Source organism: Musa acuminata, chromosome BXJ3-1 (assembly GCF_036884655.1).
Source record: "Musa acuminata AAA Group cultivar baxijiao chromosome BXJ3-1, Cavendish_Baxijiao_AAA, whole genome shotgun sequence".
NCBI classification, from domain to species: domain Eukaryota; kingdom Viridiplantae; phylum Streptophyta; class Magnoliopsida; order Zingiberales; family Musaceae; genus Musa; species Musa acuminata.
In genome coordinates this window covers 6,024,840-6,038,798 of record NC_088349.1, presented here as the reverse complement: position 1 = coordinate 6,038,798, position 13,959 = coordinate 6,024,840, and the positions used below count along the sequence as shown (strand labels likewise).

Genomic DNA, 13,959 nt, shown 5'->3' with positions numbered 1-13,959 from the left:
AGACATGATTGACCCTCCTTCTAGCACTAATTTTATTATTAGAGCATATTCTGATTGTTTTGAGATAGTAAACCCTCCTCCTTGTTAGAGCAAATCAAGCATCGTTATTAATCGATCTCCGGCTATGTCGATCGATACATTCTCTATCATTATCCATCAATCTCCACCATGCCGGATTATGTTGGCTAGTGCGTACTCCATCGATCTCCGCCATGCCTGGTCGTCATGTTGGTTGATGTGCTCTCTGCCATTCTTCATCAGTCTTCGCCATGCCCCAACCACATCGGCCAATGTATTCTCCGACGATCTCTACCATGCTCAATCATGCTAATTGATGCATTCTCCATCGGTCTTCGCCACGACCAACAATGTTGGCCTTGTGCACCCTCCACCTCCAATGTTGCACTTGATCACCCTAATTCTACTTCCGACCTGAGTGCACTGGGATGTGGTGTGTGACATAGCGGAATTGATGTGGTCGACACGTCGACTCCATGAGACATCTAAAACGTAAAAGGACACATCAATTCTAGATGGTTGGTGAGCCAACAACCTCCTACCATTGAGACTTGAAATGATCGATTGACTATGTCATTTGTCAATCCTAATGAGCGACACACAAAGATGGTTTTCCAATCTTGAGTTGGGGGCTAGGTGAGAATGGTTTTATTGTTACACTAATTATATAATAAATGAGCATAATGACTCCAGGTGATCACTATAAAATAGAGCCTCAGGTACATTCACGAGCTTGTATGACTAGCTATTGACTCGATCTTCGAATGGGCATTTACCAAGAGTACTCTGATATAATTTTTCAAGATTTTTCATGAGGTCAATTCATAGAAGAAGGATACGACTTGACTCTTAAGTCGAACGATCATGATATGCTCTAACACTCGTAGACCGATATATTTTTAGACTTATGATTGGTTTGATTAAAGTTAGAAATCAATTTGGATCATTTTAAATATTACAATATTTTTATTATATGATCAAAACACTTTAATAAGTTAATTTTTCATCATATTTGGATAAAGTTATTTCTAACTACTACAAATAGCTATTTGAATCCATATATCGAATGATTTATTTCATTTGGTTTATTTACAGTATTATTATTATTATTATTATTATTATTATTAATCCCATTGTCTCTGAATTCTCGTTCAACCAGTTACAATAATTTGAACTAAACATTGATACCGTGCCTCAGTGGCAAAAGCAATCAAAGAATTAATCTTGCAGTCTTTTATACATTGAAAGATCAAACCTTTGATGTCTGTGTAAGAGTATAAAAGAATCTGTAAGAGAAATGATGCAGAGACCATCAGATTTGGCTGAGATGTGCAGAGGAGCTGCCTGCAACATCCACAGGAACCCATGCAGAGACTGTGTACAGAGGCTGATCCAGCCACTTGAGAGTGAGTCCATGGCCTTCCCCTTCCACATCTATGCTGTACTTGTCGCAGGAATACATCCTCAGTATCATACGACTCTGAAGCATCTCCCTTTCTCCGATGCCTAAGCATGTAAACCCACCTTCCTGCGTCATCCTCCTCCTCCACCCCTGGAAACTCTCGTGCCTCTCGATCCTCTCGTCTCCTTCACAAGCAACTATGTTTCTGATCTCCTTGGCGAACAACTCCTCCACCTTGATCCTGGCATGGCTGTCCTGAGGGAGAACATCATCCAAAGAATCGAAGATGGCTGCGTAGTGGTTGAGTGATCTCGCTAACCTCCTCCCCCAGTCTGGTTCGTTGTGCTCTGCTTCCTGTTCCGCCATTACCACAGTCGCTGGGTTCGTGCTCCTTATCAGACCCAGCAAATCCATGAAAGCCTTTCCGCTCTCATCGTGCAGCGCCCTGTGCATCATTAGGCTGCAGCTCACGGCCACGCACTCCTCCCTCTTCACATGAAGCATCCAGAGCCTGAGATCCTCGAACCTGTCCACCACCGGGTGGAACTCGAATGGGAGGTGCAACGACTCTGCGATCCTCGCGAGCCTGAGTCCGGTGGCGTGGAGGTCGGGTCTGGACTCGCCGACGCCGGTGATCCGCACGTGGCTGGGAGGACGAGGCCTGGAAGCTAAGCTCTGGAGTAAGCTCGGCCACTGGAGACCTTGCTTGATGTCCAAGTCTATGACGTGCACTCTGTCCCTACCTTCGAATGCCTTCAGCAGCATCTCATTCAGCGTGAAGTGGAGGAATTTGGGGATGGGGCTGATGAGATCGAGGAGCCGCAGCGCTGTGGCGTCGTCTTCCTCACTGGCGTCGACGAGGCGCCTCGGAGGAGCATTGATGGTGAAGATGTGAGGATAGAGCCTTGCGACCCGGAGCGCCAAGGACTCGGTGAAGTAGGCGACCAAGCGATGAACAGGGGTGCCCATCGGTGTGGCCATGTCTCCCAGTCTACCTAAGAAATAGTTGATGGCTTCGTAGTTTCCGGAGCTGATGGAGTCGGCGCAGGACGTGAGCAAGCTCACGAGTTCATGGCCCTGCAGCTCCGTCTCGCCACCCTTTCCTTCTTCACCTCCTACCTCAGCAACACCGGGATCAGAACGAGCACGAGGCTCATTGGACGTCACATTGCCAAAGGAATTGCATGCACCCGACGATGAACTCGAATCGGACGGAGAAGTGTCATTCGAATCGGCACCTCATGTGGTCCACTCGTTCCGAGGACCATTAACAGATCGTAAAAGAGAAGAGCTCGAGCATGTTGAAACTTCCACCAACGGAGGCCCTTCGCTCTCGGCGTCGACTAATCCTGCAACGCCGCCGGTCCTCGTCCGCTTGGCTCGGCGGTGGTGGAGCGAACTCCTGTCGTAGACTCTCTTCAAGCCCCTCCTCTGCTCCCGAGGCCCGCCACCGGCATCGGTGATCTCAATGGTTCCTCCCCACGAGTGTGCTGGCGCCACTACGGATGACGACGAAGAAATGAAGCATTCTTGAATGCAACTTATCCTTAGAGGAAGAAGTAACCTGGATTCGGAAACATTAGCGAGGAGCGAGCACAGAGCCATGGCCACTCCACAGCGGAGCTCGTACGTGTCCTCTGGTCACCGTATAAGCCTCTGAGTCTCCACCAGACATGGCCGCTGGCTCGATGACCTGAGCGACCTGAGCAAGACGACGGAGAGAGGAAGAGAAAGAAGGAAAAGAGAAACTTTAACGTCAACTTCGATTCGCTACTGTTGATTGCAGAGACTAAATGAAAGCTTTAAGAAGGGAAAAAGCAGAGATTTATGGTGTGGTGTTCGTCCTCCTTCCATCTCCCTCCCGCTGCTGCGTTGCTGCACCGGACGAACCGATCGCCACGGACTTCACCAGGCCACGGGGAAAACGCCGGCCGTCGGGGAGTGGGGGAGGGATCCTCGGGACCCATCCGGTTCACGACATCCGGTCGTACGATGTGGATCGGACGGATCGGGAGAGGGATGGATTCTGACTGACCATTGGAAGTAGACAGACATGGAATGAAGCTTCGTGACTCGCACGTTAGAGAGGATCGGCTGTGATGGCCCTGTCACGGGCCGCTCGAAGAAGCCGGGATGATCTGTCGACGCGTGGGCGATGAGGCTACATTATGGGTGGTTGAGGCGTCCCGTGTTGGGCGTGGATCTGCTGATCCGTGGACTCCCCAAAGTGAGAGCCGCACCATCGCTTGGCCGTAAACGAGGGTTTATTTCGTCGCGGAGCGTGAGGAAAGATTGGCTGTGGAGGTCCCGGCACGAGGTGGGACGGGTTACCGACGCGTGTTGCGTTTGGCGGTGGGACGAAGCGGTGGATTGGGCGGAAGTAAGCGTTGCCGTTTGGTCCTGCTGATGAGAAGAGCTACCCCTCCCCTTCAACGTGTGCTTCTCCGTCGTCACAAAAATCGAACAGGCTTTTTTGTCGTGTCGTGTTAGATAGAAGTCGAGTTCATGTACACTTCCATGGAAGTTTAATTCACATGCATCGTTCACGAAAAAGGAGAACACATATTATTGGCTCACGGTAGATGATGATAAGCGACTTTGGTAAATAGATTGCAGTCGAAATCATTTTACGTAGAGGTCTTCTCATCAGCAAAATGGATACAAATAAAAATTCAAGATCACCACCACACAACAATAACAAGAATAATAAAACCATATACATCAATTATTTCAGTCAACTACATGAATTTTTGTTTTTATTCGTTATTAAGATATGTAATAAAAACCACAATGTATGTATGTATATCTGAATGATCTCCAACCAAAAACATTTGGATATCACAAACACGAGACTTGCAGGCAAAAAATAAAAATAAAAACATAAGACTCGAAATTTGAATTCTTCATCAACATCACATTGGAGGGAGGGTATTAACAGGATCTTCAACACGTATTAGATGACTCAAAAGGCAACATCAAAAGTTCAAGCTATAGCATAAACACGGAATGCACATTTAGGATGGTAATGAGATGGAAGTCCAAATGGCCAAACTCGAAAATTGCCTACTCGAGAAACTTCCTTGTCATAAGCTTAACAACATGCACCAAAGAGTGAAAATCACAAATCGCAACTATACATTGGTCGAAAAACAACATATTAACTAAACCTTCCAACCATATCCCATGTCACTGGGATCACCACTGAACATTCCGTTCTCAAAGTCTTTAGGAATGTGTCCGAGTTCTGGCACATCCATGTTGTGTGTCGAATCCGCTCTAGAATTAAGATTGTTGCCGCTGATGCTAGGGTGGCTGGAAACAGACTTAAAACTGTTGCTTCTGCTTGGCACCATTCCCATGGAATTATTAGGCATGTCACCGTGCATATTGAGAAACTCGGTACCTTTTCCAACAGACCCAGGGTTCATTCTGACTGGAACGCCGGTAATGCCACCTCCAGGTACCTCTGGAGCTACCAAACCATTGGCATTGGGAGCACCGACAGACTGTTGCAGTCCACCCCTATTGTTATTTATCACTTGTTGCAGCATTTGTTGAATTACATGTTGCTGCAAGTGTTGGTTCACCTGGGAGGGATGCAGATTATTCTGCAAGGGCAAGCGACGATCTAATGGAGTTTGCTGCTGTGCAGAAATGTTAACAGAGGCGTTTGTCTGAATGGATGAAGCAGAACCTTGAAATTGCATAGGCTGTACCTGTTTGGGACCACCAATAAGGCCCAATTGTTCCTGTGGTAGCATACTCTGATTCGAATTGGGAGAACTTCTCAGTAGGTTATGGTAATTGTTCAGTGCCATAACACTCGGTTGGTTGCTGTTAAGAACACGTCTAGCTACCAAGTTATTGTTCATATGATTGTTTAAGCCTGACTGGATGCCCATGACTTTATTCAGCATGCTCTGGTCAGATGGCAGACTGTGAGCACCCACCATCAGTTGCCCTGAATCCTGCAAAGTTTGTCTTTGGAGCTTTGCTGTAGCCTGACTTGTGTAGTTCTTCAAGCTATCTGCATCAAATATTATCATACAAGTAAAACAAAAATGCTTCCAATCATCATTAATTGTACAATGATTGATGCTTTCTGCAGCAAATGATGCTGTACAATTATAAAAATAAATAATGCTCGCTTTCTTCCGCTACCTCTATATACAAAAGGGTAACTTTTCACCATGCCCCAGCAAATACAAGCAGCAATTGAACTAGAACTTGCATTTTGTAGGATTTAAACAGAGGAGAAATACAAAGAAAATGTATCTTAAACACAGTATAAAATAGATAGCAGCGAGCAAGAAATGATCTCTTTCAAATAGCAACTGGGGCTCATGTTGCCACCGTTTCGTATATCTCAACCTACATCCAAATTCTAACCCAGCAAGCTTAAAATTTGATCAACACCAAAATTCTCACCATTTACACTCCATAATAAGCAAAATCCCAATCACCCTCCTCAAGTCTATGACCTTATCTAAGCTCTATCCCAACAGTTCTAGAAACATAGGGAACTAATTTCAACATAAATTAGCTGATGATAAGATATAGAAAACTAATTTCAGCATAAATTACCTCATAAACTAAGTTTTAGTGTGACTTAATATATTCGGCAAATATCACCTGTCATGTACTTTTTCCTCTTAAATTACAATCTAAACAAAGCATCAATAGCTTAATCTTGGTCAGATAAGTTAATAACAGGCTGGAAGACCAAATCACAATATTAGGTATACGTTACAAAGAAAAATAGTTTTCTGTTTAGATTCTTTAGACAATTTGGAACCAGTAGAAAACTTTAATACTAAAAATGATAGTTGTCTCCATCAAATTTTGAGCTAACATACTCCGTTCTGGCCATCCTTTGGTACCTAGGTATAGAGCCCTGTCGATGTCAACACCATCACGACAACCATCACTACCACCACTGTCATTGGCAACATTTCTAATAGCGCACCTATGACCAAGGCCATCATGACCACCACCCACTATCACCATTGTTGGTGTCATTGTTGCCCTGCCACCATCACTGCTAACATCACCAATACTGTTGCCATGACTAACAATAATGTCATGTCAGCAAGTTATATCGACCTGTGTTCATGTTTAATTAGATGCATATACTAAAAAAAGCCCTCAATTCAAACCATACCCATTTAACAAACATGCCAAAAATTCAAACCCAAACTAAACACGCCTAATTTACATGTAAACCAACCTGTGGCCTGTGTGACCCCTTTAATAAAGAAGTCACATTAAATTATTATAAAAATGTGATGTTAACCTGTTCTCAACAAGACTTGACCTACCTACATGATCCAGCCTCGACAAACAATCAAAACAACTAACTAGCAATTTAAATTGGCCTATTTACAAGTACCGAACATAATGATATCGACAAGACAGCATGTAAATGAAACACTGAACACATTTAAACCAGTTATTAATTCAGTGAATTCCAGTCAGCCATCTCAACTGCCTACCCAAACCCAATCTAGTAAATAATCGGGTCAATCAAATGCCAACTCACTTATGACCCAACCACTACCACCATACTGTCCAATCATCAATTGAAAATTTGATTCAAATTTGACTTAAGCTGGATCAAGCTATGCCATGTCTAATCTACCTACAGGTATAGAGGAAGTAGTAATGCTAGTACAGGTGTGGTGGTGACGAAGGGCATACCGAGTGCACAGAATATGAGGTCTGGGAGGATCAATGTACGCAGCCTTACTATAAAGATAATGGCAGTCAGTGTTGGTGCAATAGTGCCATAATGGTGGTGGCGATGGCATAAGACCAGCTACGAGCTGATCATTTCATCCATGGTCCATCTTGTACAGGTGTGGTGGTGACACCATGGAGATAATGGCGATAGTGGTGCCATAATGGTGGTGACAGTGGCACAAGACCAGCTACAAGCTGATCATTTTGTCCTTGGTCTGTCTTGTATAGATCCTGTGAACTAGGTGAAGTATCCTACAGCTCATGAAACATGGATCCTTCCAAATACTTACCATGTCATAATCATGACATACACATTGTACACTATAATACACATATGTAGCACATGTGTTATCTCATCATCTATGCTAATGCAACGGATATATAGAGAACAGATGCATATATCAAATTTACTGCTGTTAATTAGCTAATTATTTTTCCGATCAAATAAATGGTCAGGTTGGCCATGATTTATGTGAACTAATAACTAGTTTTTGGTTATAAGTAGGACAAGTACGATAGAATTGTCAAGTCAGGTCCAAGTCAATTTGAGTTTAAGCATACTAATTCAAAAGTTGCCACTCCAAAGTTTACACAATGTATGCAAAATAAAACTAAAAAAAGGAAATCATCAATAAATCTTCACAAATCTAGTGCATATCGGAAGGAGAAAAGAACACATAATAGATAGAAAACAAGACAACAATCTTGCAACAGAATTAAAAAGCTAGAAACATTGAGACCATGCTACTGTTGCAAAAAACATTTTGTGCCACTAGTTGAATGTTACTTTCAGCAAACTAAGTTTTCAGAAACAATTAAATTTCTCAACATATACATTCTTCAAGAAGGTAACTAAGAAAATTAAGTAATACATCAAGCCTAATTTAGTAAGAATTGTACCGATTGGTCCAATCCTATGCTCCTGGCTAAAATCAATTAAGTCTTTCATGCTATTTACCACCTCAGATATCTGTCAACACAAACAATAAAAAAAATAACATGGCAAATTAAAGAAAGAGAGGACATCGAAGCCTCTTGAATTGATGATCAAACACCAAAATAACTTCTTAATTACCTGTAAGTACCGTACGTATCTTTTGGAGAACCCTAATTCATTTAATGACTGTGGTTCCATACTTTTTGCAAGTTGACAACCTGCTGCTATGAACCTACAAAATGTAAAAATGGTATATGATGAGGAAACCCATACATTTTGGTCATAGCTACTGATACACCACAGTTGTATAAACACCTCCATTGTAAAATCAAGAAAAGGACCAAATGTTGGAGTGAAACTAGGAAAATTGTAATAAGCAGTCAAGGAACTATAGACCAGGAGGCTTAACAATAAGGCTATAAGAATATGCATCAGCATTGCCAGAGTCTTTGTTATCTTTCTATGCTAAAGAATGGAAAACATTATTCAGAAAGCAACATTTCAAAACCCAACTAAACTATTCCAGCTTTAACAATTAACTCATTCATAACTTGTAGAATCTAGTTCTAATCATTATCTCAATGATAGTTATTTTTTAGAATGTTTCCATTTATGAGTTATAATTAATTAAAAAAATCAAAATAATAATATAATGAAGTGCAGATCTGGAAGTTGACATGTTTATATATTGAACTTATGCCAAAGATGGCTGTACTAACAAATTAAGCATATAATAAGCTGGATAAAATGATCAAAACCTCTACTTGCTGAATGTCAATTTAAAAATAGATCCATGTTGATTAAAAAAATAATATTGTCAAAGCATCAATGAAAGGACCAATTATCATTCATTTGATCATGAAACTATGGTTATTATATTAAGGAAAATATATCAGGGCATAATATTAAAAAAATATTAATATATTTTCTTTTTAGCTGATTTCTCTGGTCTCGATTTCTTGATCAATTTGTATAGGCTTTGAATATGACCTTCCAAGAGTTTTATAGTGGTTTTCCATTTGTAAAGAAAATTTATCTGATTATTTTTTTTAAGAAGATGTCATGTGGATAGGAAAAGGAGCATGCCTAGGTAATATCATGTTTTCAAGTCACTACAGTGTTTAGCTTAAAATGGCTTGTAAGCCCTCGCACCAATAATTTCAAAAACACTAAAATCTCTTCAATAGAAGTCCGAGTTTTTCAAGGTCAGCTAATCTGGTGTCACCATCTCATCCTGTTCTAATCACAGTACTAGAATAAAATACAAAGTGTCAGGATCTCCTTAATAATTAAGTATGGATATAATCTTCGCTAATAAAAAGGAAAACACCAAAATTTTAAGATTCTTTTCATCACATGACCATAAAATAGGTAACATGTTCATAGGTAACCACATAAAATGGCAGTCCTGTTTAGAAAATGCCCTTGTAACTTGAACTGTCTTAATAATGAAAAGAATCAGGCATGATTTCATTTTAAAAATACGTGAAATGAATCAGGAGACTTACATGTTGCAGCTTGCTTGCAGATCTTGATGGAAGACTCCAGCAGATCCATTTTCATTCACAGTAGTTTGATATTTCTGAGCAACTTGCAACAGTTGATTAACCTATGAAAAAGATGCCATCCATTAGCTCATTGACAGAACAGAATTACTGAGCCAACTCAATACAACCCTGTGTAAGTTCTTGGTCCAATATCTTTAACATGATACCAAAGCTATTAATTAAGTTGATATGCCAAAAAGCCAAAAATGACATGCAGGAAGTTCCATAAAATGGGCATGCCAGACAAACACGAAGGAGAGGCTACATGGTACGTTGGAAAATGCTTATACAATGAAATTGCCAACTTTATGATTGAGTCTGGAAAAACAGAAATTGGGCAGAACACATATATAAAGTAGACAAGCAACCGAAAACAGCTCCCAGAATCATAGTCTGGTCCACGGCATGTAAATAAATTAACATTCACCAATAAGTAATGACACATTTCTCTGCAAACGAATATCCTTAGATTGATCTTCCATGTAATCTCTTTCCAAGGATCAACTGAATACAAGATTTCACAACCATATAACATGTTACACTTAAAAATTTAATATACAAACCTAAAGGAAATAAAATCCTCGATGATCCATTGTCTTGGAACTTCTAATTTATCTTATAAATAAGTAAAAAAAATGCAACGATGGCCAAATACCTGAGTTGCTAGCACTCTTCGAGGAAGAAATTCTTCATGACGCCGAGCACAGAAATCCCAACATAGTATCTAAATCATAAAATTGAATTTATTAAGGAGTTCAATGTTGGGCAAAAGAATGTGTAAAACAAAAGCAACAAATGCAGATTTCCAGAAGATAAGTTGCAATCAGTTTGAAACCTTCAGTTCTGGAGTGAATGTCACTCGAAGTTTTCCCTCACGAGCAACACGTAGATGTTCATAAACACTTTCATGAACCACTTTTTCATACTCCAGCACAATAATTCCTGAAGGCAAATGACACTCACGAGGTATGCCGAGAAATAGATTGTCATCAATAAGCCCACGATCAAATTTAATTTGGAAAAGCCGAGGAAGTACTTCAAAAGTAGCCTCTGCCAAAAGAAAATACATCATTATCCAGCAAAGAAATTAGCATTGACTATTAAAAATGAGATATTTGTCTATTGAGTTAACAGTAATATGCAAAACCAAATCAACTTGCAACTAACCAAAACTTAATTTGCATGAAAAGTAATAAATTAAAATCACCATAAAAACCAGTAATCATAGTTAATGGACCTCCAAGCCAAATAGAGTTAGTGCTTTTCAGTATAGTACTACATTAGAAGCCAATTAATTACAAAAGTTGTCCTCAACAAGCAGTAAATGACATGACATATAATTACAGAGCCATGTACAGTTATATAAACTCATGGGAGAAGGAAAACCTAAATCTGTTTTTCTAGATTGGCATCTGTATCTTCAATATTAACTTTTGAGAAACACATGCTAAACTTATTACAATTCCCATGCAGCTTAATGTCGTATATGGACTTGTTGACAATAGAACTTTATTCTAACAGAAGGACACAGCATATTTGTCCAACTAGAATGGAAATGCTTCCATGGAAAAGCTACTGATGACACAGGGAATGCCCACTAATTACAATAATGTATAAGTTCAAGAGATAAGCATAATTTTCTAACAGAATTAATGAAAATTATCCACTAATAATTTTCTAACATAGTTTATTGAAAATTATCCACTAACCAAATCCTTTTCCAGATTTCAAACCACATAGTTCACACTGCCACGCATCCTGCAACGAGCAAAAGAAGTGGAAAAAAGATCATGTTGAATTACTAAATACAGAAAATTTAGTATGTTAGACATGACTATATATGCAGAAAATTATGTTGAGGAAAATATGCTACACAAAATTCAAGAATTAGGACACTCAGATGTTAACCTTAGCAGACTGTGGGAAAACACCAAGAGCATGGTTGCCAATATTCTCATACAATGATAAACACCACCTTTTCTTGGCTAGTGGGGCAAAATACTCTGTGACAAATTTCCTCCAGTACAGTATAGAATTAGCCTACAAATAGTGTAACCGGTGTTAAGGCATCCTATAAAATGTCAAAGCCGATGGAAATAACAACCTGTAGAAACGAAGCAACTTACAGCTGGGCGATGTCGTTGATGAAACAAGTACTGCATGAGCCGACGAGAACCTATCACACTATCAACATAGCGTTCTACAGGGGCAACTGCCTCTACAACGTGCTGCCGCATATGGTGCCTCTGTTGTTGTTGCTGCTGAATGGTGATTGGTGATTGCTGCATCTGAGGTAAAGATTGCATTAGGTGCTGCTGATGAAGTTGTGCTAATCTCTGCTGTTGTAATATGGCCTGCAGTTGAGGATTCTGATGCCCCTGCAGCACCGGATCGGGTCTCAGCAGCAGTTGCTGGATCACCTGCTGCTGCATGATACCGTCCTTCTTCAAATCAAGCCTGGCTTTCTTTGAAGTATTAGTTGAATTGAGAGGCTCCTGCACCATCGCCTCAGATGTGGCACTCGACGCCCCTTGCTTGTTGCACGCCTGCTCTTGATGAAGGCTTTGCTGCATGACGGAGCCATCCATCATTGAAGAACCTGAGATGTTGTTCGACGAGAATGACATGGGCGAGGCTGGGAGGTGCATATAGGATTCGTTGTTGATGCTGGTGCTGCGCCGCAACTGCGGACCAGAGAGAGCAGAGTTGGCGTCAGTGATGAGGGAGCTCGCTCCAACGCTTGGTCCAGAGGAGTTTCCGGTGCTGTTAAGAACACCAGGGTTCATGTCACCAGACACAGGCCCGAGTCCGGAGCGCCCATTCCCTGTCATAGAGTTCACCGCGGTTTGACTCTGGCCATCACCTTGAAAGAAGATCCCAGAGGCGGAGGAAGACTGCGACTGCCCCCCACCTCCGGCGATCCTTGATGGGGCCACCCGGGGGGTGGGCCCCAACTGACGGCTGGAATCCAGGAAGCTATCTGATGCCAAGACTCTCGCTTGGGAGATCTCCCGGAGGAAGAACCACAGGACCAATCACAGCAAATACAACACAGGAGGATCTTTTCCTGCCAACAGCGGTTGAAACCAAGTGAGACTGATAGAAAAAGATACGACCGAACAAGGAAAAAAGGGGAAAATTGGACCGATCAGCAAAGAAAGATCGAACCCTAATCACCTTAAAACCCGACGACAAAGCATTTTCAAACCTTAAAGAGGAGTTCGAATCTAAGGAAGCACTTTTTCTGGCACCGGAAGTAAAAACCTCTTCCGTATGGATACCGATCGCACTGAAACAACAACAACCTCGTCTCCGATCACATGAAAACGGAACACACAAAAAAAAGAAAGGCCGATAAAATCGAAGCTTCAGTGATCGAACAAGAACAGTAAAAAATAAAACCTCAAAAGGGACCGATCGAGATCCAATAGATTGACCCGTCCTTACCTCCGGTATCGGCCCGTAAATGACCAGGGAGAGGATCACGGAAGCAGATTAATCGACGACGCTGTTTCTCGCCCTAATCTCACCCCCTCCCCCCCTTTTCTCGCGGCGCCGCCGCCCGTCGAGATCGCATATATAGGGGCAGTAGGTCAGGAGACCCAACACTTACTGGACATCTCCAGTTCTTTGCCCGAACCAAGAAGTGGTCCCCACGGACTGCGAGTACGATCCTTCCTTAATCGACGGTCAAGATTCGGCGATCGGGTGGTTCCCGCTTGCCGAGTGCTACTGGAGAAGACAGGATCCACCCGAAGAGGCGGTCCGACCGGCTGCAACTGCCACGGCGGCCACAGCTTACCGGCTGTGACCAGTCAAAACACCCAAAACATAATTAGTTTTCTGAGAAATCAAATACACACGGCATTTTACACATGTCAATTTGTAATTCTTGGATTGGATCACTTGCATTGGAAGGATAATTGAGATGTTAAGATAGGCATGATTGTAGTGTTTATATTTGTAAGTAAATACAATTTACATAAGCATATATATCTATCCTTACACATATATCCCTCTAAATTTGAATATTAGGCCATGTTATATATTCTATGTTTTGGCATCCCAAGCTAAGATTCTTCCTTGGCAGGTACGTCTTCATCAATGGAGTCGTCTTTCTCTGTGTGAAAACGTCATCCCCTTTCTCTCTTTTTCTCGGCATGCTTATCCTTCTCCGTTGGCTTTTTCCCGAGTTTAGACATCTATTAGTGATGCCAATTGCCAATTAATAATAGATGCCAATCATTACATCTGTGATCTTTTTCTATACGTCTATATGACGCCCTAAAGCGTCTGATATTTTTATTGCCCACCAA

General features: G+C 41.6%; 2 protein-coding genes across 4 annotated transcripts; both read right to left on the bottom strand.

Moving 5' to 3' along the window:
• Positions 1 to 1,242: 1,242 nt before the first annotated feature.
• Positions 1,243 to 3,453, bottom strand: LOC103989254 (protein DWARF AND LOW-TILLERING-like). Its single transcript, XM_065137395.1, has 2 exons — positions 2,985 to 3,453; positions 1,243 to 2,919 (listed from the first exon to the last, which is right to left on the bottom strand). The coding sequence occupies exon 2, from the start codon at positions 2,399 to 2,401 to the stop codon at positions 1,331 to 1,333; it is 1,071 nt and encodes a 356-aa protein (XP_064993467.1). The 5' UTR covers positions 2,402 to 2,919; positions 2,985 to 3,453; the 3' UTR covers positions 1,243 to 1,330.
• A 958-nt stretch (positions 3,454 to 4,411) lies between these two features.
• Positions 4,412 to 13,235, bottom strand: LOC103984274 (probable transcriptional regulator SLK2). Of its 3 annotated transcripts, XM_009401750.3 has the most exons (11): positions 13,091 to 13,235; positions 11,770 to 12,710; positions 11,552 to 11,683; positions 11,353 to 11,401; positions 10,479 to 10,693; positions 10,299 to 10,367; positions 9,605 to 9,705; positions 8,235 to 8,328; positions 8,060 to 8,129; positions 5,137 to 5,447; positions 4,412 to 5,028 (listed from the first exon to the last, which is right to left on the bottom strand). In XM_009401750.3, the coding sequence occupies exons 2-11, from the start codon at positions 12,472 to 12,474 to the stop codon at positions 4,582 to 4,584; spliced, it is 2,193 nt and encodes a 730-aa protein (XP_009400025.2). In that variant the 5' UTR covers positions 12,475 to 12,710; positions 13,091 to 13,235; the 3' UTR covers positions 4,412 to 4,581. The 3 variants fall into 3 exon arrangements, with proteins under 3 accessions (XP_009400025.2, XP_009400018.2, XP_018681145.2); XM_009401743.3 differs by having other exon boundaries at positions 4,412 to 5,447; XM_018825600.2 differs by lacking the exon at positions 13,091 to 13,235 and adding an exon at positions 12,821 to 12,938 and having other exon boundaries at positions 4,412 to 5,447.
• Between the last annotated feature and the right edge of the window lie 724 nt (positions 13,236 to 13,959).

Coding starts and splice junctions, on each gene's coding strand:
- LOC103984274 (XM_009401743.3), bottom strand. CDS start 12,474: ATGACAGGGAATGGGCGCTCCGGACTCGGGCCTGTGTCTGGTGACATG. Junction 10,368..10,478: donor CATTCACTCCAGAACTGAAG/GTTTCAAACTGA, acceptor TTTATGATTTAG/ATACTATGTTGGGATTTCTG. Junction 8,329..9,604: donor CTGCAAGCAAGCTGCAACAT/GTAAGTCTCCTG, acceptor TACATTTTGTAG/GTTCATAGCAGCAGGTTGTC.
- LOC103989254 (XM_065137395.1), bottom strand. CDS start 2,401: ATGGCCACACCGATGGGCACCCCTGTTCATCGCTTGGTCGCCTACTTC.